The 27,307-nt window shown below is 42.4% G+C and overlaps 1 protein-coding gene across 2 annotated transcripts in view; it reads left to right on the top strand.

The window, feature by feature from the left end:
* Positions 1-1,030: 1,030 nt before the first annotated feature.
* Positions 1,031-27,307, top strand: part of SEC11A (SEC11 homolog A, signal peptidase complex subunit) — a 44,703-nt gene continuing 18,426 nt past the window's right edge. For both annotated transcript variants that reach the window (XM_017502286.2, XM_017502287.2), the window contains exons 1-2: positions 1,031-1,455; positions 24,605-24,714. In XM_017502286.2, coding sequence (XP_017357775.1) covers positions 1,405-1,455; positions 24,605-24,714 — 161 coding nt within the window. In that variant the 5' untranslated portion in view covers positions 1,031-1,404. The remainder of the gene's footprint in view (positions 1,456-24,604; positions 24,715-27,307) is intronic.

Below are 27,307 nucleotides of genomic sequence, written 5' to 3'. Positions count from 1 at the left end.
TTTTTAACAGCCATCCTCCAATAAATTCAAGTTTTTATTCTGGAATGACTTTCCATTTAAAGAATTTCGAGGGTAGTGCAAAGAGTTCCAGTATATCCTTCATTCATCTTTCCCTAATGGGAGAGAATTATTATATTGAAAAAAAGAGAGAGAGAGAGAGAAATAATACCAAGTAATCCAGTTTTAGTCTTTGTTGACTGAAGTGAGTATTAGGAGCTTTGGCCAGTCAAAGCAAAAGGTAGCGAAAAGATAGTCACATCAAGGTGTCGCAGTTAAGAAAACCAGGAGGTAGAATTCAAGGAGACCATGTCAAATCCTGTCAGCAAAGTCAAGATCATAAAGGAAGTCACTTCTTAACTACCCACACCACTGGTGGTCTCATCACATTGTTGCACCGTTTGGGTGTTTTCTAATTGTCTCGGGCTGTTTTCTCTCCAATCAAGAGGATTGTAAATTCCTGGCAGGTTCAGGCAGTGCTTTGAAGGTCTCTCATTTAGTTCAACCTTACGCAAAAAGCAGTTACTGAAAGGACCTCGTCCGCCAGGCTCGGTGGCTCACGCCTGTAATCCCAGCACTTTGGGAGGCCAAGGCGGGCGGATCGTCTGAGCTCAGGAGTTCGAGACCAGCCTGGCCAACAGATTGAAACCCCCATCTCTACTAAAAATACAAAAATTAACCAGGCATGGTGACGCGCACCTGTAATCCCAGCTAATTGGGAGCCTGAGACAGGAGAATCGCCTGGACCCGGGAGGCGGATGTTGCAGTGAGCCGAGTTTGCGCCACTGCACTCCAGCCCAGGCGACACAGTGAGACGAAGAAAGGAAAAGAAAAAATGGAAAGGAAAAGAAAAGAAAAAAAGAAAAGGAAAGGAAAGGAAAAGAAGAGAAAAAAGAAGGAGCACTTCGTCAGCTTTCCGTAGCGCGGAAGACCTGCTCGACCTGAGAACTCACGGACACAGGACCCGTCCATTGCCACACCCATACCCGCCCACACCGGAGAAGTTGCTCGCGATTGGCGTGGCGTGCACAGGGTCCCGCCTTCCGAAGGTGGCAGGGCTGCCTCCCCACCTGAACCTGGGTCGCCGCCTAGGTGAGGGGCCGCGGGGCAGATCCCAAGAAGTGGCATCCAGTCGGTTCTTGGCTCTCTTGCTAGAGCCAGAGCGGGAGAACCCTCCCCCGGCGAGGCCAAGCCCTGAGACTGGACTAGCACTGTAGTGAGTTTCTTTGTCCGCTCTCCGCAGCGAAGGGGCGGGACCGTGCCAGACCCTGCCGGCTCCCGCCCCGGAACCGGAAGTGCAGGCACTGCGGGGTACTGTATAGTGTGAGCCCGACCCGAGAGCCAGTCGTTCCGCCCGCTGGTCATCGCGCCTTCTTCCTTGCCGGTGTCCTGCTCGCCGTCCCCGCCATGCTGTCTCTAGACTTTCTGGACGATGTGCGGCGGATGAACAAGCGGCAGGTGAGCTTTGCCGCTCTCTTTTTCTCCTGGCTCTTCTTGTCCCTTCGAGGCTGCTGCTGCGGGGCCCGGCTGACCCCAGGGCCCCGGTGTGAGGGTCTGTTCTGGTCTGATGCTCGGGTCGTTCCCTTTCTTTGGAGTCTGTGGCCAGAGGCTGCCTTGCCCGCCTCATTATTTTTAACCCCCAACTGATTCAGGGCCTACCTGGGGCGGGGCGGGAAGCGGTGTCTTCATGTTCCATTCCTCCCACTGAGGCAAAGGAGCAAATGGAAACCGTAAGCGCTTTGAAAGTGGAAGTTGGAGTTGCTTATTGTTTTAGACATTTTAAGGCGGCAGACTCTTGGTTTCTCCAGTCGGAGCGACTCCAGGTGGATTCGGGAGAGACGAGGTTTAGCGGTTTCTGGGGCGCTCGGGAAGGCTATTGTAGGCCCCACAAAAGCCGTTTTGCTGCTTTCAGCTCCTTGCAACCCTTTCGTAGAGCTGAGCCGTGGTGGACTGCACCGACTTTGACCTGGACCACCCTGAGCTCCGTCCAAGTTGGAACAGTTACACTACGTGTCCTTGCGTCCGCTTGGCACTAAGGTGGCAGCCCTGAGATCTGTGGTTTTACAGTCCAATATCAGTGCCACGGGGATCTGGAAATGTAGGTCTCCTCATTTTGTCTTTACTGTTTACTCTACCTTGGTCTTCTAGATCGTATGCCAAATAGTATTGAGAATACTGTTGTAGTTATTTAGCCTTTACAAAGGTTGCTCTGTTTTGTCTTCTGCATCAAGTGTGTCTGTAGAGCCGAGTTTTGCTGCGTTGAACTTTTTTTTTTTTTTTTTTGAGACAGAGTTTCGCTCTTGTTGTCCAGGCTGGAGTGCAAGGGCGCAATCTTGGCTCACCGTAACCTACACCTCCCAGATTCAAGCGGCTCTCCTGCCTCAGCCTCCTGAGTAGCTGGGATTACAGGCATGCACCACCATGCCCAGCTAATTTTGTGTTTTTGGGAGAGACAGGGTTTCTCCATGTTGGCCAGGCTGGTCTCGAACTCCCGATCTCAGGTGATCACCCGCCTCGGCCTCCCAAAGTACTGGGTTTACAGGCGTGAGCCACTGCGTCTGGCCTTTTTGTTTGTTTTTTTTAAACAGTATTTTACTGTTATGATTATCCTGATGTCACGATTGAGGATTTTTTTCCTTGGACTTGCATTTTGTAGTACTTATAACTGCCACCTAGGGAAATAGATGTACTGTCTCCCCTTACTTACCCTTAAGACCTTAGCTAGCTCAGTGTCAATTGCATCAGTCAGAATGGAGCACTCTATAAAAATTGCACAAATGTTACTTTATATCTGTAATAACACTTCAAATTTTTACTTGTATAGTGTTGTCTTTTTGTTTTTTTTCTTCCATATTTGGGTTTCTAGATGCCACAGATATTCCTCTGGAGAAAGTATTTATTTTGAGTCTGCTATTTGTTGTACTCTATGCTGGGTACAATGAGAGAAATGCAAAGATAGTTAAGAAAGACTTGGCCTTCAGGGAGTCTAAATGTGTAGAAAAGGACTAAGGCAAAACAATAAATAACGTCTTTGAGCTCTTGCCATGTGTGAAGCACTTTATATACCTGTAAGGTAGGTAATGCTGTTCTTATATACAAAGAAAATAAGACTTTGTGAGAAGCAATACAGTATAGAAGTTAAGAGTATGGACTCTAAGCTAGACTTCTGAGGTTTGAAGTAGTTCTGCTGCTTACTGGCTGTGTGACTTTGAGCAGATTACTTACCTCTCTGTGCCTATGTTTACCTTTATTGTGATAAAAAGATATACGACATAAAATATGCCATTTTAACCATTTTAAAGTGTATACTTAGGTGACATTAGTTGCATTCACTGTGTTGTACAAACGTAGGGTCGCTATGAAGGTTAAGTGAGTTAATTCATATAAAACACTCAGAACAGTATCTGGCACATGGTAAGTATTGGTTGTTCTGTGGTTGATATCGTTGTTAGAGAGCTTTAGTGATTTGTTTAAGATAGAAGGTAAATGGCAGGACTTGGATTTGATCTCAGGTCCTACTCCAAAGCCTGAACACTTGAATAAAAGAGAATGTGACCTGTTTTAGCATTGGTGGGAAAATGCTAAAACAGCTTCAAGGAGAAACTAGCATTGAAGCTGGATCTTGAAAGACCTTAACAGCATCATCTTTGTGGGTTAGTTAGCATTCCTGTAATCAAGAGGGGAGGAATTCACTTAGCACTGCAAAACCTGTTGGATAGGCACTAAAGCTGGAGAGAGATACAAGGTACTCTTCCTGCCCACAAAGAGTTTATCAGTCTAAAAGAGAAACAAAGAAAAATGTTAGCCGGGCGCGGTGGCTCACGCCTGTAATCCCAGCACTTTGGGAGGCCGAGGCGGGTGGATCATGAGGTCAAGAGATCGAGACCATCCTGGTCAACATGGTGAAACCCCGTCTCTACTAAAAATACAAAAAATCAGCTGGGCATGGTGGCTCGTGCCTGTAATCCCAGCTACTCAGGAGGCTGAGGCAGGAGAATTGCCTGAACCCAGGAGGCGGAGGTTGCGGTGAGCCGAGATCGCGCCATTGCACTCCAGCCTGGGCAACAAGAGCGAAACTCCGTCTCAAAAAAAAAAAAAAAAAAAAAAAAAAAAACACCAACAAAAAAAAAAAAAAAAAAAGAAAAGAAAAAAGAAAAATGTCAATTACTGCACAACAGTGTAATAAATCCTCTAACAAAATGGACAGGAAGAGAAAACAGAAACATGAAGATAGAATGAGTAGGCTACTCTGCTCTGTGTTTCTCTAATATAGAGTTATTGTGGTTCAGAATTCATTGCATCCAGGACATTCAGGATTAGTGGAAGTTTAAATGGTAAAATTATCCCCTCTGGCCTCCCAGAGGCTGTTAGGAATGGATAGGAGGGATTGGATACGATGGGGTGAGGGAGAGTTATAAAATGAGGTCTTTATCTGTACGTAATATTTGGGGAAGAGAATTGACAAAGCCTGTAGTTACTGAGAACAAATGAAAAAGGGAAACTAGAATTTTGTTTTATTCCTCTAAAAGTTGCTGTCCTTTGCATGACTTTTCTGCTTATACCTAATTACATATTACATATATATTGTCTGATTATTTTGTTTGAGTTTTGCTTTTTTTCTCATCAGATCCACAGACGAATACTTTAGTAAATGAACTCCATCCATTTAAAGTGTACTGTTTAATAAGTTTTTACACTTATGTATACCAATCACAATCAAGATATAGAACATACATATCACCTGCAAGATCCCTTCTGACCCACCTGTAATGTGCTTTTTATCAGTATAGAGGGGTTTGCATTTTATATAAATGGAATCATAGAGTATGTACTCTTGGAAGTTCTAATCAATTTTTATGCTCGGCACGGTGGCTCATACCTGTAATTCCAACACTTTGGGAGGCCAGGGTAGACATTCACTTGAGGTCAGGAGGTCGAGACCAGCCGGGCCAACATGGCAAAACCCTGTCTCTATTAAAAATAAAAATTAGCTAGGCGTGGTGGTGGGTGCCTATAATCCCAGCTACTCAGGAGGCTGAGGTAGGAGAATTGCTTGAACCTGGGAGGTGGAGGGTGCAGTGAGGCGAGATTGAGCCAGGGCAAGAATGAGACTCAGTCTCAAAATAAAACAGAAGTTTTAATTTTTTTCTCTATTTACTTTTTTTAAGACTTATTTTATGTGTGTGCAGTTTTAGGTTCATAGCAAAATTGAAGGGAAGGGACAGAGATTTCCCAAATACTCTGCCCCTACACATGCACAGCCTTCCCCATTATCAACATCCCCTACCAGATTGGTACATTTGTTAGTTGATGAATCTACATTGACACATCATAATTAGTAAAGTCCATAGTTTCCATTAGGATTCACTCTTGGTGTTGTACATTCTAGGAATTTGGGTGAATATATAATGCCATGTATCTACCATTATAGTATTATACAGAGTATTTTCACTGCCCTAAAAATCCTCTGTGCTTTGCTTTTTCATCCCTTCCCCGCTTCATCCCCTGCAACCATGGATCTCTTAACTGTCTCCATAGTTTTGCCTTTTCCAAAATGTTATATACATGACATTGGCTTCTTTGCTTAGCATTATGCACTGAAATTTCCTCCATGCCTTTTCATGGCTTGATAACTCATTTTTTAAAGTTTTGAATAATATTCCTTTTTATAGATGTATTACATTTTATCCATTCACCTATTGAAGGACATCTTAGCTGCTTCCAAGTTTTAACAATTATAAATAAGGCTGCCATAAATATTCATGTTCAGGTTTTGTGTAGACATAAGATTTCAACTTTTCTGGGTATAAATACCAAGAAGTATGATTGCTGGATTGTATGATAAGAGTATGCTTAGTTTTGGCTGGGCGCAGTGGCTCATGCCTGTAGCACTTTAGGAAGCCGAGGCGGGTGGATCACAAAGTCAGGAGTTTGAGACCACCGTGGGTCAACATGGCAAAACCCGGTCTCTACTTAAAATACAAAAAATTGCCAGGTGTGGTGGTGTGCACCTGTAATCCCAGCTACTAGGGAGGCTGAGGCAGAAGAATTGCTTGAACCCAGGAGAGAGTGGTTGCAGTGAGCCAAGATCACAGCACTGCACTCCAACCTGGGCAACAGAGCGAGACTCTGTCTCAAAAAACAAAAGAAAACAAAAACCAAAAACAAATGTGAACAGTTCTTAACATAAGACTATTAACACTATGCACACTTTCCCTTAAACATTCTATTTTTAATTAGAAATAATTCTGGGGTTAAAAATGATAGCTAGGTGTGGTGGAGCATCTGTAGTACCAGCTGCTCAGGGAGGCTGAGGCAGGATGATTGCTTGAGCCTAAGGAGTTCAAGTCTAGCCTGGGCAACATAGTGAGGCCCCATCTCTTGAAAAAAAAAAAAAGAAAGAAAGAAAAGAAAAAGATGTCTACTCACTAATAAAATAAGTACGTTATGCCAAATTATTATGTTACATGTATGTCACATGTAATTTTTGGAATCACTTCTCTGCTTGCTAAGATTTTTTTATTGGCCAGGATGTGACTATTTTATTGGCCCTGTCTGAGCCCTGAAGGGACTAAGCAGACTCTCATAAATGTGTGCTTAGCTCCCCCCAGGCCACTTACATTGCTTCAATGAATTTTGCATTTCTCTGGGTTTTAATTATCTGTATGCCTTCCTGCCTAAATGTAAAGTCCTTGAGACTTAATAGGATCCTTTGTTCTTTTCATATCTTCCTATCTCTTGGGATCCCCCAACTGTTAACTGTTATTGCAGTAGTATCTTAATGATTTCTAGATAGCTTTTTCTTTTTCTTTTTTTCTGAGACAAGCTCTCACTCTGTTACCTCGGCTGGAGTGCAGTGATGTGATTACAGCTCACTACAGCCTCAACTCCCTGGGCTCAAGCCATCCTCCCACCTCAGCCTCCTGACTAGCTGGGACTACAGTGCACACCTAGCCTGGGTAACATAGTGAGACTCATCTCATGCCTGGTTAATTTTTGTGTTTTTTGTAGAGACGAGGTTTCACCCTGTTGCCTAGATATCTTTGATACTTTTTTTTTTTTTTTTTTAACGAATTGTCCCTCTAGTGAAACATACAGAAACCTAGGAGTTTTTTCTTAGACATGGACCTAATATGAATAAATGTGAAGCAAATAGGAGATGTATCCAAAAGAGAGGATAAAGCCACTACTTTTCTTGATTATGGACAAGTAATCTGGTCTTATTTAGAATCAGGAAAATATTACTGACAAGGTGTAAGATTTATTAATGAATTGCCAAGTTTCAATGTAGAAATATTGATATCAGTCTCCATTATATACACAAGAAAATCACAAGTAAAATTTTATTGTAAACTGCAGTTCACATCAACAGGTATATTCTTTTTTTTTTTTTTTTTTGAGATGGAGTCGTGCTCTGTTACCTAGGCTGGAGTGCAGTGGTGCCATCTCACTGCAACCTCTGCCTCCTGGGTTCAAGCAATTATTTTGCCTCAGTCTCCTGAATAACTGGGATCACAGGCGTGTACTGCCACACCTGGCTAATTTTTTTTTTTTGCATTTTTTAGTAAAGAGGGTTTCACCATGTTGGCCAGGCTGGTCTTGAAATCCTGACTTCAAGTGATTCACCCTCCTTGGTCTCCCAAAGTGTTGGGATTACAGGTGTGTGAGCCACTATGCCCGGCTGGTATATTCTTTTGAAGAACTAGAAATTATTCTTTATTCTGCGTAACTAAGTAAATCTAGAATACAGCACCATGGTAACAATTAAAGATATTTTCCTGCTACCATTCCTTGATATTTTACATCTGTTATTTTTTCATAACATTATCTTCATAAATGACATAAAGACAAGGATGATTATTCATTTCCACAACCAGATGGCACAAACCTATAGCAGTAAATATGAGCTCCCCTTAAGCAGAAACTGTGTTTTTAACTCTTCTTCAAAAGGGTTATCTTTTCTGCCCAAGGAAGAAAGTGAGATGTATAATCCAAACAGTTAAGGTGTTTACAGGGACAGAAAATTTTGTCCAAAAAACGTGGTTTATCAGTCAGGGTTTAGTCTGGGAAGAAGAACTACTGTGAATATTATTGAATAATGGATTTGTTATAGTAATAAAACCTCGGCCAGGTGCGTGGCTCATGCCTGTAATCCCAGCACTTTGGGAGGCTGAGATGAGTGGATCACTAGGTCAAGAGTTCGAGACCATCCTGGCCAACATAGTGAAACACCCTGTCTCTGCTTAAAAGACAAAAATTAGCTGGGTGTGGTGGTATGCACCTGTACTCCTAGCTACTCAGGAGGCTGAGGCAGTAGAATTGCTTGAACCTGGGAGGTGGAGGTTGCGGCAAGCCGAGATCATGCCACTGCACTCCAGCCTGGTGACAGAATGAGACTCCATCTCAAAAAAAAGCAAAAACCTCACATAATTGGGGGAGAAGCTGGGTAAGTAAGCATCTAAAAGTGGGAGTTAGAGACCCGGAGGAATGTCACTAAGCAGCTCTTCTGAAGCACTGGTTTGGGTAGACAGAACTAAGCTTGCCACGGAGTCTGGGACAGGATTCCATGTCTAGCTGCTGGAGTGAGACTGCAAAGAAGAGCAGATGGAGAGATCCGCGGGAGGCTGTTGCCTGTCTATCTAGTCTCTGAGTCAGCCAGAAGAGCTGGATTCTGCCAGCCCCTCAGTGTCTGTCTCACCACCTCTAACTACAGTGCCCTTCTGCATAATTGCAGCTGCTGCACTTTACCTTCCAAATCTTGGGCAGATTTATTTTTGGCCAAGTCCAGAACCATTCAGGGAAGGAGTTTGGGGAAACCTAGTTCTCATTAGCCAAGTTGACAAAATACAACATTATGAGTCTACCCTTTGTCCATGTGGCATCTATGCACACCTGTTGTAATCATATTAGCTTTCCAGTAAAGATAAAACAAAAGTTACATTTCTGATATAACTATCCTCTGTTTCTATAATTGGTCACATGATCATAGCTGTTTTCTTTCTCTTCTCTCAGCAAGAACCTAAATTGGTCATAGTTTCTTGCCTGATGGGGTGACCTACCCTTATTTACTGAAGGGTTGTCGTAAGAAGTCCTACCTGGGCCAGGCGCAGTGGCTCCCACCTGTAATCCCAGCACTTTGGGAGGCCAAGGCGGGTGGATCACCTGAAGTCAGGAGTTCAAAACCAGCCTGGCCAATGTGGTGAAACCCGTGTCTACTAAAAATACAAAAATTAGCCAGGCATGGTGGTGTGCACCTGTAATCCCAGCTACCCAGGAGGCTGAGGCAGGAGAATCACTGGAACCTGGGAGGCAGGGGCTGCAGTGAGCTGAGATCCCGCCACTGTACTCCAGCCTGGGAGACAGCAACACTCTGTCTCAAAAAAAAAAAAAAAAATTCTACCTGAATTGGGTTGTTGGAGTTTTCACTGACTTTAAGAGAGGCCTCAGAGATCCTCTATATCCAGTTACACTTGCTTCCTGTGGTGTGGTAGCAACCTTGTTTCTCTCTGATGGTCAGGGTCAATCATGCTAGCCAGTTATAACCCCACTGCATTTTGGTTTTCCAGCATGAGGAGCCCAAAGTGACCAAGTAGCAGTCTTTTATTATTATTATTATTATTATTATTATTATTATGTTTTTTTGAGATGGAGTCTCACTCTTTTGCTCAGGCTGGAGTGCAATGGCACGATCTCGGCTCACTGCAACCTCCGCCTCCTGTGTGTTCAAGTGATTCTTCTGCCTCAGCCTCCTGAACAGCTGGGATTACAGGCATGTGCCACTGCGCCTGGTTAACTTTTTTTTGTGTTTTTAGTAGAGATGGTGTTTCACCAGCTTGGCCAGGCTGGTCTTGAACTCCTGACCTCGTGATCCACATGCCTCGACCTCCCAAAGTGCTGGGATTACAGGAGTGAGCCACCGCACCTGGCCCCAAATTGCAGTCTTAACATTCAGTTTAATGGAACCATTCTGTCCCCTGATGGGTGGATTAAAACCTTTGTGAATTAAAACCTTTAAATTGATTCAGGCGCGGTGGCTCACACCTGTAATCCCAGCACTTTGGGAGGCCAAGGCGGGTGGATCACTTGAGGTCAAGAGTTCAAGACCAGCCTAGTCAACATGGTGAAACCCCGTCTCTACTAAAAATACAAAAATTAACCAGGCATGGTGGTGTGCACCTATAATCCCAGCTACTTGGGAGACTGAGGCAGGAAGGAAAATTGCTTGAACCCGAGTAGATGTTGTAGTGAGCCAAGGTCACATGACTGTACTGCAATCTGGGATTACAGGTATGAGCCACCGCCCCAGTCTGGAAGCAGAAATTTCACTAGCAGATCATTAGGGGTAATAATGAGAGGAGTCACACCCATTCCTATCCTTTAATTCCTTGACTAATGAATCCTAGGTATAGAAAAAACAGCATCGGCCAGGCACGGTGACTCACTCCTGTAATCCCAGCACTTTGGGAGGCCAAGGCGGGCAGATCATGAGGTCAGGAGTTCGAGACCAGCCTGACCAACATGGAAAAACCCCGTTTCAACTAAAAATACAAAAATTAGCCGGGTGTGATGGTGGGCGCCTATAATCCCAGCTACTCAGGAGGCTGAGGCAGAAGAATCGCTTGAACCCAGGAAATGGAGATCGCAGTGAGCCAAGATCATGCTATTGCACTCCAGCCTGGGCAACAGAGAGAGATTCTGTCTCAAAAAAAAGAAAGAAAGAAAAGAAAAGAAAAAACAGCATCATATGTTGGTTGTCAATTCAGATCATATACAACATACTGGAGGATGTTGGACATTACCCCAGCCCCACACTGTTGACACCTAGCTGGTGCCATAACTGCATTCTGAAGAGGCCATTTCTGTCACCCAGAAGACAATAACCATAGCAGTAATTGAACAGGAAAATCTAATATAAGTAACTGTTTACTACTAAAAGATGGTTAACTACTAAAAGGGGTAAAAGAGGACTCTTAGCCAGGCTCAGGCTCATGCCTATAATCCCAGCACCTTGGGAAGCCCAGGCAACAGATCATTTGAGACCACGAGTTCAAGGCCAGCCTAGGCAATATAGTGAGACCCTGTCTCTACAAGAAATTAAAATATTAGCCAGATGTAGTGGTGCTCACCTGTAGTCTAGCTACTGAGGAGGCTCAGGTGGGAGAATCACTTGAGCCCAGAAGTTTGAGGCTGCAGTGAGCTATGATCATGCTGCTATACTTCAGCCTGGGCAACAGAATGAGACCCTTTCTCTTAAAAAGAAAGAAAGAAAAAGACTCCAGAAGTAGCATATAACAGAAAATAGCTGCCATCCTCCAGGATGAGGGAGAGTGAACAAAGAACTAAGAAAGCACCTTACCCAAAACCCCTCCCAAGCCTGAGATTCAGACCTTTTGGCAAGGGTGTGGCTGCCACAGGATCATGTAACCTGTCATGGCAATACCATTTGCCAGAGTATTCTCTTTGAGCTGGTTTATAGTCGTGAATTACTGGAAGGTTGAGAAATTTGGCAGAGAGTGAGTGTGGGCTGGAGTCAACCTTGATGGTCACTGAGGTGAGCACTACCAGGCTTCCAACACACAGATCCACTGGGTACCAGGTGGAATAAAATCATGTTGGAACCAGGAGGAGAAGCCCTCTGTTGCTGTGCAGTGGCCTTTCAATACCCTTTATTAGTTAAACCTAACATTAAGCCAGCTGGCAGAGGACTCATATTTGTAGGATTCAGCTTAACACAAGGAAGGAAGGTGGATTTGGAGTTGAGAGATAATACATCGAAAACTGGCCTACTGTTCTGTTATTTCAGGCCAACTACTTCAAGATGTGAGGGACATAGTAAGACTAGTGAATTCCCTGCTGCTGTGTTTCAGTTGCCCACTGCTGTGTTTTAGTTGCCATAAAGTAAGTCCCCCACTCAGAAGCAATGTTGTATGGGATACCATCATGAGGAGTAAGGCATTCTGTAAGATCATGGATGGGGGTTTTTGACAGAAATACTAAGGACATGGAAGACCAACCTATATCCAGAGTCTGCTCCTTTCATGATTGAAATGATTCAGTATGATCAGCCTGCCATCGAGTGGCGACAGTGTTGGTTTTTTGCTGTTGGCAGGCTAGGTGCTCAATGTTGGCTAGAACCTAATAGGTCTTAGTGAGTGGAAGTCCATGTTGCTAACCTTTATCTTGACTGCTGCAGCCACTTTGGTCATGAGTCCATTGGGTAAGACAGATGGCTGGGGAAATGGGTTGACTGACATCCACAGAAAAAGTCATTTTTGTTCACCCTGGTTTTTAAGATCTTCTGCAGAGGTAATTCTTCGATGAGCATTTTTGTATGGCACACAATTATTTTCACATTCTATATACGTGTTTGGAGCACTCCATCCACATATCTTTTCCTCAGACTTCTGATCTCAACTTTCCAGTGATGTCCCTTCCAAGTCGCTGTCCATCCAGCCAAACTGCTAGTCATTTTTGAATCAATGTAAGTCTCCATCTGTAGTCATCTCTCCATCCAGGCAAAATGAACAACCACTGTATTGCTTGAAGCTGCCCATTGGGAAGATTTCTCCTCACAATCCTTCGTGGTAATACCACAGCTGTCTGCTTTCAGTTGGTGCTAGATGATTTATGTTGAACCATCACAAATCAGGCCTAAAGTTGTCCTTAGCTGTCACGGAGAGCTCCGCATGAGGCAGTAAATGCAGGATGAGAGAGGCTGCAGGGTAGCATCGTTACGAGCCATGGGTCTCTGAGTCACTTGCTGATATTTACTTGTGTCTTCAGGACATGCTCGAGCCCCGTCTTCTGTGTACCACTTACACTTGATGATGGAGTACTTACTGCTGCACATGCCCTACTTTATGGCTTGGTGGATCTGACATCGTCCAGGCATCTAGTGCATGCTGAGTAGTTCAGCTCACGGGGCAACTTGGCCCATGGTCAAGTTTTAGTCTCTACAAGAACTCAGTAGCAAACTACAAGCTGTTACACAAGAGGAGAACAATTCTCCAAAGAACAGCATAGCTTTGTCCCCAATTCCAAAGGTCTTGGCTATCATTTACTTAAACTGGATTGCCAAAGGCTCCATGTAGCATCCCTGTCCATTACAGACACACCAGTTACCATGAAATCTTCGGAGTCAAGTGGGTGCTAATGTAATCCCAGCTACTATTACAGCTTTCAGAGGTGTTGGACCTGTTGTGGAACCTTACCTAAAATTGGCTTACTAGATAAATACAGTAAGTTGGGGAGTATTAAGTTTTATGCAGTTTTCTGGAAGAGCTGGTATGTAGAATTGTTAAAATCATTTTCCTTAAGGCCGGCAATGGTAGCTCACGCCTGTAATCCCAGCACTTTGGGAGGTGGAGGTGGGCACATCATGAAGTCAAGAGATCGAGACCATCCTGCCCAACATGGTGAAACCCCATCTCTACTAAAAATACAAAAAATTAGCTGGGCGTGGTGATACACGCTTTAGTCCCAGCTGCGCAGGAGGCAAAAGCAGGAGAATCGCTTGAACCCAGGAGGCGGAGGTTGCAGTGAGCTGAGATCGCGCCACCACTGCACTCCAGCCTGGGCGACAGAGCAAGACTCCAACTCAAAAAAAAAAAAAAATTAACTAGGTTGTTGGTTGCATAAATGTTTAGGATTTTTGCATCCTCGTTATGAACTTACCTTCCTATCATTATTAAATGACCGTAATTGTCCCTGTACCATTATTTGTGGTAAAATCTACTTTGTGTCCAGTTTGCTTTCTTTTTTTTTCTTCAGTCTGCTTTTGATTAATGTAAGCATAAAATGTTTTTCTCTTTTTTCTTTCACAATATTTGTGTCTTTAAAGTATATTTTTTTGTAGGGAGCATGTAGTTGAACACTGTTTTATCTATCCAAGTGGACAATATTTACCTTGTAAGATAGTATTTAGATCATTTACATATTATTTTTTCTTGAGACAGAGTCTCGCTTTATTGCCCAGGCTAGAGTGCAGTGTCATGATCTCGCTAAGTATCCAATGTAAGTATCTATCATGCCTATAATCCCAGCTACTTGGGAGGCTGAGGCAAGAGAATCGCTTGAACCCTGGAGGCGGAGGTTGCAGTGAGCTGAGATCATGCCATTCATTGCACTTCAGCCTAGGCAACAAGAGCAAAACTCTATCTCAAAAAAAAATTATTATTATTGTTATTGAGATGAGTCTTGCTATGTTACCAGGCTGCTCTCAAACTCATGGGCTCAAGTGATCCTCCCATTATTGCCTCTTGCTGAGTAGCTGGGACTATAAGTGCATGCCACCATGCCTGGCTCAGTCTTTTTTTTTTCTATTTGGTTTTTCATTTGAGATAATTTCTATTGTTATGACTTCAGGTTTGCTAAACTTTTCTTCTGAGGTACCTAATCAGCTGTTATTTTCACCTGTCTGGTGTTTATTTCAGACATAGTAATTTTTTTGTCTCTAGAAGTTTAAGTCTGGATTTTTTTTTTTTTCAGACAGTTTCGCACTTCTTGCCCAGGCTGAAGTGCAGTGGCATGATCTTGACTCACCGCAACCTCTGCCTCCCGAGTTCAAGTGATTCTTTTGCCTCAGCCTTATGAGTAGCTGGGATTACAGGCATGCGCCACCACACCTGGCTAATTTTGTATTTTCAGTAGAGACAGGGTTTCATCATGTTGTCCAGGCTGGTCTCGAATTCCAGACATTGTGACCCGCCCACCTCAGCCTCCCAAAGTTCTGGGATTATACGTGTGAGCCACCTTGCCCAGCAAATATCCCTTTCTACTAATCCTACAATCTCTGCCACTTTTGGGTCTGTTTCTGTTTATTGATTTTTCTCATTATAGGTCATATTTTCTTGCCTCTTTGCATGTCTGGTAGTTTTATATTGGTTGCCGGCTTTGTGAATTTTACCTTTTTGGGTGCTGGATATTTTTGTGTTTATGTAAATATTCTTGAGCTTTATTCTGGGATACAGACAAGTTACTTGGAAGTAGTTTGGTCTTCTCGAGCTCTTGTGAAGCTTTGTTATGTGGATTCAGAGCAGCCTTTAGTCTGCAGCTAATTTTGCACTACAAGTGAATAATACCTTTCTGAGTACTGTAATCCAAAGCCCCATGTGTTATGAAGATTTCCGCTCTGGTGGAAACCAACTATTCTTACCGCATATGAGCTGTGAGAATTGTTCCATCTGCTCCTTTTAGATGGTTCTTTTTCCACCCCAGTAGCCTCCTCACATGCGTGCACTGATCATTGCTTTTGCCTCCCTGAACTCCAGTTCTTTTTTTCTTACGGAGAACAAGAGTCTCTCTATATTGTTCAGGCAGGTCTCGAACTCCTGGGCTTAAGCTATCCTCCCACCTCTGCCTCCCTAGGAGCTGGGATTATAGGCATGAGCCACTGCACCTGGCTGAACTCCCCAGTTCCTTATCCTCAAGTCAGGGAGACTGCTAGGCTCTGTCTGCACTTCTCCTTTGCCCTGTGGTCTGGAAATTCTCTGATCTATAAGTTGAGGCAGTTGTAGGTCTCACCTTCTTTGTTTCCCCTAAGTAATCACAGTCCTCGCTACCTGAACACAGTCACATGTCCAATGTCTGAAAACCCTTGTTTCATATATTTTGTCCAGCGTTTTATTTATTTTAGGCAGGAAGGTAAATTTGCTCTCTTTAACTCTTTTTTGGCTAGAACAGCGTATTTTGTTTTTTGTTTTCTGGTTTTTTTGTTTTGTTTTGTTTTTTGTTTTTGAGACAGCGTCTTGCTCTGTCACCCTGGCTGGAGTACAGTGGTGTGATCTCAGCTCACTGCAACCTCCACCTCTCAGGTTCAAGCCATCCTCCCACCTCAGCCTCCCGAGCACCTGGGACTACAGGTGCGTGCTACCACACCTGGCTAAATTTTGTATTTTTGGTAGAGACGGGGTTTCGCCATGTTGGCCAGACTGGTCTCAAACTCCTGGCCTCAAGTGATCTGCCCTCCTGGGCCTCCCAAAGTGCTAGGAGTACAGGCATGAGCCACCACTCCTGGCCAGGACAGCATATTTTGGAAATTCACCTATGTTATATGTATCAGTAGTTAATGCCTTTCTATTCCTGAGTAATATTTTATTTTATGGAAATACTACAATTTATATACAGGTTGAGTATCCCTTATCTGAAATGCTTGGGTCCAGAAGTATTTTGGACTTTTTTTAAATTTTGGAATACTTATATTTGCACTTTACGGGTTGAACATCCCAAATCTGAAATATCCAAAATCCAAAATGCCCCAATGAGCCTGTATTCATCTGTTGATGGGCATTTGAGTTATTTCCAGTTTGAGGCTATTACGAGGGAATCTGCTGTACATGTGTTTGCATATGTTAAATATGTTTTCACTTGTCAGATTTTAAAAGATTTAACAGATTTTTAAAGTAAAACTTGTTTTAATGATATGCTTGTTTAGACTATTAGGGATTTTTAAATTATCCTAAGATCCATTCCAAGGCTTGTGTTGACTTTATTGGATCATAATAGTAGTGTCCATCTGAACATATTTCAATTTTTTCAGCACCATCAATTTCGCTTCTAGCTGCTATCAGTATATCTTTCTTTAATACCTAGCTTCTAATTTCTGCTTATGTGAGATAGAAAGCAGGAGAATTGTGTTTATGAATTAATGAGTACCTTAGTGTGAGTTCTTGAGATGAATGGAATTTATGACTTGAGCCAACTGCTATTTTGTAGCTGTAAGACACATTTTTGCTTCTGATTTCTATGAACATACCCTATTTGTTGAACTTCAGATATCTCTTACAAGAATAGGAACACAATGGTATATTTGATAATTGTGTTAGGTAAATACACAGGACATAGCTTCTAGATTGTAGCCTATTATAGTATTTAAAATTATTATCAACTTTGATCTTGCTGAATTGTCTGTGTTACGTTTCTCTTAATTTCTTGTTATATATTACTTAGAGTGGATTATAAATTGTCTTGTGGATTATTCTAGTCACAGAACTTTGGGGGAGGGTTCTACACAATACTTCCTAAAAAGAATAAATATATGTATACACAAATCCCTATATCACAGCTGCTGAGAGATACTATATAGAACTTGGATTGGTTTTAATACCATTCTTTTCTAGTTTCACACTGAGCATTGAGGAAATTTTGTTCTGGGCATTTCTTAGAAAAAAATAATAAGGCTATTCAGTTCTGTGGTTGTTATTCTACATATGTTGCAATGTCTTTATTAATAGTTAGCTTGATTCAGTCAGATGATATGAGAAGATTAGGTAGCTGCCACCTTATTTCTGCCAATACAGAAAGAGACAACACTTTTTTTTGATTATATACATTCCTAAGCATTCAGACATAATGGTAAGGAATGTATGGGCTAGGAAGGCAATATGTTTGACTTCTGAGTAAAGATTGTTGGCAGGAAAAGAGGGGTAAAAAGAAAGGGAGAAGAGTATGACAGTTTTCAGACTTTTGCTCGGAAAGAATGTTTATTTAGGCAAATAGTGTGCTTCTGTCTAGGTTTTGACTTGCAGATTGACTTGGCAGGATACAAATTGATACCTTTTAAGGAAGATACCAGTTATACATAATCAGGAACTTTTAACCTCTTTCTCTAACAAAAGTGAGGAAGATGATCTTGATGATTAGATACATTTCACAATAATGATTCCATAGTAAAAGTATTATATGTCTGAGAAAAAGGAGAAGGATAATTATGGCTGGGTTAGTGACCTCCTTGCAGGGACATAGGAAATCATACATTTTAACTTGTTCATTATTATTTTATTTTATTTTATTATTATTTTTCGAGACAAGGTTTCACACTGTTGCCCAGGCTGGAGTGCAGTGGTGCAGTCACGGCTCACTATAGCCTCGACCTTCTGGGCACAAGCAGTCCTCCCACCTCATCTTCTCAAGTAGCTGGGACTACAGGTTCGTGCCACCACACTTGGCTAATTAAAAAAAATTTTTTTTTTTTTTTTGAGACAGAGTTTCACTTTTGTTGCCCAGGCTGGAGTGCAGTGGCGCAATCTTGGCTCACTGCAACCTCTGCCTCCTGGGTTCAAGCGATTCTCCTGCCTCAACCTCCCGAGTAGCTGGAATTACAGGCATGTACCCAGCTAATTTTTAATTTTAATAGAGATAGGGTTCCTCCATGTTGGTCAGGCTGGTCTCAATTACAGGCGTGAGCCTCTGTGCCCGGGCAATTTTTTTTTTTTTTTTAAGAGACAGGGTCTTGCTATGTTGCCTTGGCTGGCATTTTTCTTTTTCCTTAATTTTTAAAATTTATTTATTTATTTTAGAGATAGTGTCTCACTACGTTGCCCAGGCTGGACTTGAACCACTGGACTCAATCTTCCCACCTCGACCTCCCAAGGTGCTGAGATTATAGGCATAAGCCACTGCACCCGGTGAGCTTTTTTTCTTTTTTGAGACAGAGTCTCGCACTGTCACCCAGGCTTTTTTTTTTTTTTTTCTGAGATGAAGTCTCGCTTTGTGTGGTGCAATCTCGGCTGGAGTGCAGTGGTGTAATCTCGGCTTACTGCAACCTCTTCCTCCTGGGTTCAAGCAATTATCCTGCCTCAACCTCCTGAGTAGCTGGGCTTACAGAGGCCTGCCACCACGCCCAGCTAATTTTTATGTTTTTAGTAGAGACAGGGTTTCACCATGTTGGCTAGGCTGGTCTCAAACTCTTGACCTCAGGTGATCCGCCTGCCTTGGCCTCCCAAAGTGCTGGTATTACAGGCAGGAACCCCCACGCCCGGCCACATTTTTCTTTTAAATAGCAGTTATCTTATTAAGATGTCTTATTAGGTAACTTCTGATAACTCTACAACTGAGCCCTTTTAAAAATGGAAATTTTTTTGGCTGGACATAGTGGCACACGCCTGTAATCCCCGCACTTTGGGAGGCTGAGGCAGGCAGATCACCTGAGGTCAGGAGTTTGAGACCAGCCTGACCAACATGGAGAAACCCTGACTCTACTAAACATACAAAATTAGCCCAGCATGGTGGCGCGTGCCTGTAATCCCAGCTACTTGGGAGGCTGATGCAGGAGAATCGCTTGAACCTAGGAGGCGGAGGTTCCCGTGAGCCAAGAATGTGCCATTGCACTCCAGCCTGAGTAACGAGCGAAACTCGTCTCAAAAAAAAAAAAAAAAAGGTTTTTTTTTCCTCAAATAGATGTGAACCAATTGCCATACAGGTTTTATTTTTATTTTTTATTTTTTAGTGTTTATTTACTTCAGTGTGAATTTTTGTTTTGCTGCTGAAATCTTAATGTGTTTGATAATAGGATGTTGCCTTAACCCTGCTAAGAATATATGTAACATATGGTATGTGCAAGTATTACCTTTTCAAAATCGCAGCCATTCTGAATTCTGAAACACATCTGACCCCCAAGCATTTTGAGTAAGAGATTGTGGAACTATATACATTGTTAGAATCCCACAACCCCTTCCTCAGAGGTTCTGAAGTGGGGCCCAGAATCTGTTGGCCTAACCCGTACTGTAGGTGATGTTTTTAATGTGGAAAGTTGGAAAATGGAGTCTTAGCTGAATTCCTCACTGTTTACCTTCTGGTTGACATAATTGCATCTTAGAAGTTAGTTTTCCGGCTTCTATCATCTCCCACTCCACTTCTTCAATTCAGCCTTCAGATTAAAAAGGATCCATTTTGTCTTTTAAAAAGCCACCATCTAGAAGATGTAGAATTTAGGAGACTTGAGTTCTAATAGTGCTGCTCTGCCAACCAGTAGATATGCAGCCATGAGCATATCACTTAGCTTCTCTGTGCCTCAGTTTCCTCACCTGCAAACATGTCAAAGTAAGTTTCAGATTACGATGTGCTTAAATCACTCCATTACTCAAAGAACAGCAAGTATTTCTAAGTGTTTCTGAGAAAATGTTCATATTTTCTTTTTTCCTTTGGAAATTGATTGATTACATTGATTGAGTACATCACACTTCATTGGAATCCTGGAAAAATAGTTGTGGCCATTAGCATGGACTTAAAAAAATAAAACTAAACAGTTTACTTCTGAACAAGTAATACTTGCATCTTGTAAAAACGTGAAGTATGTATATCAGAAAGTATTTTCCGTCAACCATGACTCCTGGTTCCTCTTGTACCCAAGCGAGTCAAGGAATGCGCCACACTCTGAGATTGAATTATGAGTCCTTTATTATGCCGGCGACCAAGAGGTGGCTAATGCCCAAAATTCTCTCAGCCCCTAAGAAAGAGTTAGGTGGTCTTTTATACCCTAGTTTTGAAGGTGAGGGGGAACCTAGCTGAAGCAAATTTTTCACAAAAGCAGAGTAAGCAAAAAAGTTAAAAGATAAACCGATACATGAGAAATAAAACAGTGCCAGGTGAGAGGGGTAAAGCTGTCATGAAAGACACACAACTTATAGATAATGGGGGCTCTGGGCTCAACAGCACCTACATTCCCAGGCTCTTCTGGTACCACTTAACTCGGCCCCTTATCAACAAATGCATTCCTGGAGGTGCCCAGTGTCAGCCTGCCCCAGCTATATACTATAGTTACATACTTAATGGTGGGAAAATAACTAAAATGAAGAAGCTAAGATGGAGTCTGTCTGGCTAAAGGAGCTAACATAAAGCGTGAACAATTTTAGTCTGAGAAAGAGAGAGTTAGTTTTAGCTAGCAAAAAGCAGGTTATCACACTCTTCTCCACTTACCTGTCTGTCTTTTCAGAGATTAACTGTGCATTTATAAGAATATGAAACTTAAAACTTTTTTTAAAAGTATGCAGGATTCTGCTTTGGAGGAGCTGAAAGAAAGAAAAAGAAAAAAAAAAGTATGCAGGAAAAACAGGTTAATTGTAGAGAAAAAAACAGAAAATGGTACAAGAGAGCTGGATTCCGCAGCACAGTTTAATTTATTTTTTGAGACACAGTCTTGCTCTGGCACCTGGGCTAGAATGCAGTGGGGCAATAATCATAGCTCAGTGTAGCCTCTACCTCCTTGGCTCAAGTGGTTCTCCTGCCTCAGTCTCCAAGAAGCTGAGCTGAGCTGGGATTACAGGCATGCATCACCACACCCAGCTAATTTTTCTTTTCTGTTCTTTTCTTTTTTTTTTGAGACAGAGTTTCACTCTTGTTGCCCAGGCCGGAGTGCAATGGCAGAATCTTGGCCCACTGCAACCTCTGCCTCCTAGGTTCAAGCAATTCACCTGCCTCAGCCTTCCAAAATGTTGGATTATAGGCATGAGCCACCACACCTGGCCTTTTTCTGTATTTTTTATAGAGATGAGGGTCTTGCTTTGTTTCCCAGGCTGGTCTCGAACTCCAGGCTTAAGTGATCCTCCCACCTTGGCCTTCCAAAGTGTTGGAATTACAGGAATAAGTCTCTGTGCCTAGCCCCTCATCATGTATTAACTCCCTAGTATGAAAGAAAAGAAACAATTCGTTTTTAGAATGATGGGGGTAAATACCAGAATAAATAGCTAAAAGAGATAAAAGTGGTTGCTGTAGGTGGCCTGCCATGGCTAGGATATTGCTGTAGTACGTGTTCTTGTACGTATGTGTGTATAGTGTTTCAATAGAAATAACAATTAATTTAAAAAGGGAAGAAGCAGAAAATATAGATGATCAAATTGAAATAGGGCTGGGCACGGTGGCTCATGCCTGTAATCCCAGCACTTTGGGAAGCCAAGGCGGGCGGATTGCCTGAGGTTAGGAGTTGGAGACCAGCCTGGCCAGCATGGTGAAACCCCGTCTCTACTAAAAAAAATACAAAAATTAGCCGGGTTTGGTGTCAGGCACCTGTAATCCCAGCTACTCAGGAAGCTGAGGCAGGAGAATTGTTTGAACCCAGGAGGTGGAGGTTGCAGTGAGCCGAAATTTCGCCATTACACTTCCAGCCTGGGCCGCAGAGTGAGACTCCATCTCAAAAAAGAAAAAAGAAAAGAAAAAGAAAAAGAAATAAACAATTGCCTAGTATTACACCTCCAGATATAACAACTAACATTTTCTTCTTTTTTTTTTTTTGAAAGAGTCTTGCTCAGTTGCCCAGGCTGGAGTGTAATTGTGCCATCTCAGCTCACTGAAAACTCTGCCTCCTGGGTTCAAGTGATTCTTGTGCCTCAGCCTCCTGAGTAGCTGGGATTATAGGCTTGTGCCACCACACCCAGCTAAGTTTTGTGTTTTTAATAGAGATAGGGTTTCTAACTTCTGGACTCAAGTGATCCATCCATCTCAGCCTCCCAAATTGCTGGGATTATAGGCGTGAGCCACTGCACTTGGCTTCTTCCATTTTTTCTATGCATTTTTTTGAACTTTTCAGAAAAATTGAAAGAATATTACAGGGAACACCTGTAATCTGCCACACAGATCCAACAATTGTTAGCATATTTGCCATATTTGTTCTGTGTATACTTAATGTGTGTGTACATGTATAGGATTTTTTTTTTTTTGCTTAATCACTTGAAAATGAGTTACAGATACGACAGTTCACCTTTAACTACAACTATTAGCTAACTACTACTAATACGCATCTTCTATGATAAGGACAGTGTTCTACATAACCACAACACCATTATCACATAATTTAAGAAATTAAAGGCCGGGTGCAGTGACTCACACCTGTAGTCCCATCACTTTGGGAGGCCAAGGCGGGTGGATTGCTTGAGGCCAGGAGTTTGAGACCAACATGGTGAAACCCTGTCTCTTCTAAAATTAGCCGGGCGTGATGATGCATGCCTATTGTAACCCCAGCTGCTTGGGAGGCTGTGGCACAAGAATCACTTGGATTCAGGAGGCAGAGTTTGCAGTGAGCTGAGATCATGTCACTGCACTCCAGCCTGTGTGATAGAGCAAGACCTTGTCTCAAAAAAAAAAAAAAAAAAACCACAAATTTCCTAGTGTCATTTAATATTCAAGTCATATTTTGAGTTTCCTCAATTCACCCCAAAATGTCTTTTATAGTTGGGATTTTTTCTTATGCTCTTTGTTTTTTTTTGAACCAAGATCCAGCCAGTTTGTGCATTATTAGAACTGAATGAGAAGGAAATAAAAAAACAACAAAGAAACCGAAGTTTGTGCATTTGGTTGTTAGGTCTCTTTAGTCCTTTTTAATCTAGAACAGTCATCCACATTTTTTCCCATGGCATTGAATGACATTGGATTTTTGAAGAGACTAGGATAGTTTTCTAGAATGTCCACAAGCAAATCTTAAAACAACAACAGTGACCAGGCATGGTGGCTCACACCTGTAATTTCAGCCCTTTGGGAGGCTGAGATGGGCAGATTGCTTGAGCTCAGGAGTTCGAGATCAGCCTGGGCAATATGGCAAAACCTCACATCTACAAAACATGCAAAAATTACCACGTCTGACTACTTAGGAGGCTGAGGTGAGAGGATTGCTTGAGCCCAGGAGTTGGAGGTTGCAGTAAGCTGTGATCACACCACTGTGCTCCAGCCCAGATGACAGAGTAAGACCTTTTGAAACTTTTGTTTTTCACTTTTTATTACTGATGTTTTGTTGGGTCCATAGTTTCAGTCCTGGGTTTAAGTGTCTCCATAATTGGACCTTAATATGCTTTTCAGATTTCTCCCAGTACTTTCCAGTACCAGCTTTTTTCATTCCTTCAACTATTCCCCTTGGTGTCCAGTCATCCTCTCTACTTTTTCCAGCATTGGCCCAAAACAGTTAGCTCACTTTATTTCTCTTATCTGATTTTGTAATTTTTTTTTTTGCCTTTTTCCACATGTTCTGGATTTTCTTTATTTGAAATTGAAATAGCTTCAGGTGTTTTATCTGTTTATTCAAGTCACAGAATTTTAGAATTTGTGGAGTACTGGAAATTTAGTAACACAGAAGGCCAACCCTCAAGTCTTGACTATGTGACTGATAAGCTATAGGACTTGGTGAAGTCTCCTCTTTTTGAGACAGTTTCCTTATCTGTAAAATGAGAGGTTAGAGTTATACATCATTATCTATCCCATGATTACCAAAGGATAAGTATGGCAGAAAAATAATAGAGGGCCGGGTGACGTGGCTCATGCCTGTAATCCCAGCACTTTGGAAGTCACAGGTGGGCGGATCATTTGAGATCAGGAGTTCGAGACCAGCCTGACCAACATGGTGAAACCCCATCTCTACTAAAAATACAAAAAAAAATTAGCTGGACATGATGGCATATTCCTGTAGTCCCAGCTACTCGGGAAGCTGAAGTAGGAGAATCACTTGACCCCAGGAGGCGGAGGCTGCAGTGAGCTAAGATGGTACCACTGCTCTCCAGCCTGGGTGACAGAGTGAGACTCCATCTCAAAAGAAAAAAGGAATAGAGGAGTTCAGAAGGAGACATACATTACTGTTGGCTGGTAGGTAGCATGACTGTGATTAAATTTAAACTGAATGATTATGGAACCCAAATGAAATAACTTGTGTGAAAAGTTCTTAAAATAAGTGCTTTGGGTGAAAGAAGGGGGACTGTTTTGATATGCTGATGGCATAATTATTATAAAGAATGTCTCAGAACTTTAGTTTTCCTATTAGTACTGCTTGAAGCCTTCAAATTGATATGGCTCTCAATTGCTTTTCTAAGAGGAGATAATGGTGGATCTGATCACTTCTCTTTTGTTCTTGCAGCTCTATTACCAAGTCCTAAATTTTGGAATGATTGTCTCATCGGCACTAATGATCTGGAAGGGATTAATGGTAATAACTGGAAGTGAAAGTCCAATTGTAGTGGTGCTCAGGTAACAGTTTTTCTTTTCAAGGCATGGAATTTCATAGTATTACTTGGGAGAAAAATTGAGATACAGAATAACTGGCGTATCATCCCCTTAGAAACTGCTCTTTTCCAGAAAAGGGCCTGGAAGAAAATTAGTCACTACTTCTCAATTGTAAGAAATTCTCAGGCTGGGTGTGGTAGCTTATGTCTATAATCCCAGCACTTCAGGAGGCTGAGGCAGGTGGATCACTTGAGTTCCGGAATTTGAGACTAGGTTGGACAATGTGGTGAAACCCTGTCTTCACAAAAAATACAAAAATTAGTGGTGTGGTAGCATGGACCTGTAGTCTTAGCTACTCAGGAGGCTGAGGTGGGAGGATTGCCTGAGCCCTAGAGGTTGAGGCCTGCAGTGAGTTGTGATTGCACCACTGCACTCCAGCCTGGGCAAAAGAGCAAGACTCTGTCTCCAAAAAAAAAAAAAGAAATTCTCACTTTGTTAGGCATTTCCATTCAGAACCCCAAAGGGTTCATGACCTTTCTACAAAAAGGTTACCATGTGAGGCTGCGGTTTGTTTCTGGCACATCCCTTAAGAACTTGTCTCATTGTACTTTATTTTCCTGAAATTCTTCTGTCTTTTTATATTCCTTACTTTGATACACCAGGCCTGCTATTTAGTTGTTAGTTCGTTAGATGTTATAGTACTTCCACAAATTAAGAATTTTTCTGCAGCAGGTTCTCAGTGTCAGTACAGAGCATCACTAATTATTTCCAAGTTTCCTGCTGACCTTTAAACATCACTTCTAAACTAGACTCCAGGAATTTTGAAGGCATTAATACCACCTCTTATGGTGACAGCCAGTACTGAATTTCTTTTCTCTACTCTGCTTCCTTCCTCATCTTTGCACTCATACTCTTAGTGAATATTTTTGATAGGCTCTTGCTGTGTTGCCCAGTTTAGCATGCAGTGGCATAGTCATAATTCACTGCAGCCTCCACCTACCGGTCTCAAGGGATCCTTCCATTTTAGTCTCCTTAGCAGCTGGGACTGCAGGGCTGCACCACCACGTCTGGTTAATTTTTTAATTTTTTTGTAGAGATGGTGTATTAGTACATTTTCATGTTGCTGATAAAGACATACCCAAGACTGGGCAGTTTACAAAAGAAAGAGGTTTAATGAACTTACAGTTCCACGTGACTGGGCAGGCCCCAAAATCATGGTGGAAGGTGAAAGGCACGTCTCACATGGGAGCAGAGAAGAGATGAGAGCTTGTGCAGGGAAACTCCCCTTTTTAGAACCATCAGATTTTGTGAGACTTATTCACTATCACAAGAACAGCACAGGAAAGATCCACCCCCATGATTCAATTACCTCCCACCGGGTCCCTCCCACACATCTGGGAATTCAAGGTGAGATTTAGGTGGGAACACAGCCAAACTATATCAGACAGGCTCTCACTGTGTTGCCCAGGCTGGTCTTGAACTTCTGGGTTCAAGCAGTCCTGCCACTTTGGCCTCCCAATGTGCTAGGATTACAAGCGTGAGCCACCATGCCCAGCACGCTCAGTGATTTTTAAAACCTAATTCAGTAACTCATTTTTGGAGAATTGCCACTTGACTGTTTAGTTGAAACATTATAGGCTGGGCGTGGTGGCTCACGCCTGTAATCCCAGCCCTTGGGAGGACAAGGCGGGCAGATAACTTAAGGCCAGGAGTTCAAGACCAGCCTGGCCAACATGGTGAAATTCCGTCTCTACTAAAAATACAAAAATTAGCCGGGCGTGGTGGCAGGTGCCTGTAGTCCCAGCTAGTTGGTAGGCTGAGGTAGAAGAAGCCTTTGAACCTGGGAGGTGGAGGTAGCAGTGAGATCGCGCCATTGTACTCCATCCTGGGTGATGAGCGAAACTCCTCTCAAAAAAAAAAAAGAAGAAACATTATAGTTCTGTCATATTTTGGGCTTAATTTTGTAAGCCCAAATCCTTTCTGGAGATAATGGAGTGCAGGTTTAAAACAAATTGAATTATGCACATTATCTGGAATCTAAGTAATAATACTTAGATTACTCTTTTTTAACTAAGTTATTGAGATATGATTGACATACAAAAAGCTGTACTATATTTAATGTATACAACCTGATTAATTTGGAGGTAAGTATATTCCTCTGAAACCATCACCACAATCAAGTAAATGAATATATTAATCACTTTTGAAAGTTTCCTCCTTCTCTCTTCATTTTTTTGTGATAAGAACATTTAACCCAGGGCCTCCCTCCATCGCCTAAACTGGAGTGTGCCATCACAACTGGCTAATTTTTTATTTTTTTTACAAAGACTGAATCTTGAATTCCTCATCTCAAGTGATCCTCCCGCCTTAACCTCCCATGTGCTGGGATGACAGGCTTGAGCCACTGTGCCCAGCTCCCTGTTTCTTGTCTTTTATAAAAAGGCAGGGGAATGTGATGCATGTGCTGCTGCTGAACACTCATTTCTTTTATTCATTTATTCATTTCTTTTCTCTCTCTTTTTATTTTTTGAGAGAGTGCCTCACTCACTCTGTTGCCCAGGCTGTAGTACACCTAGCTATTTTTTTCTTTCTTTCTTTCTCTCTCTCTCTTTCTTTC

This window comes from Cebus imitator, unplaced genomic scaffold (genome assembly GCF_001604975.1).
Source record: "Cebus imitator isolate Cc_AM_T3 unplaced genomic scaffold, Cebus_imitator-1.0 Scaffold295, whole genome shotgun sequence".
Lineage (NCBI taxonomy): Eukaryota > Metazoa > Chordata > Mammalia > Primates > Cebidae > Cebus > Cebus imitator.
This window is presented reverse-complemented; position numbering and strand designations above follow the sequence as displayed.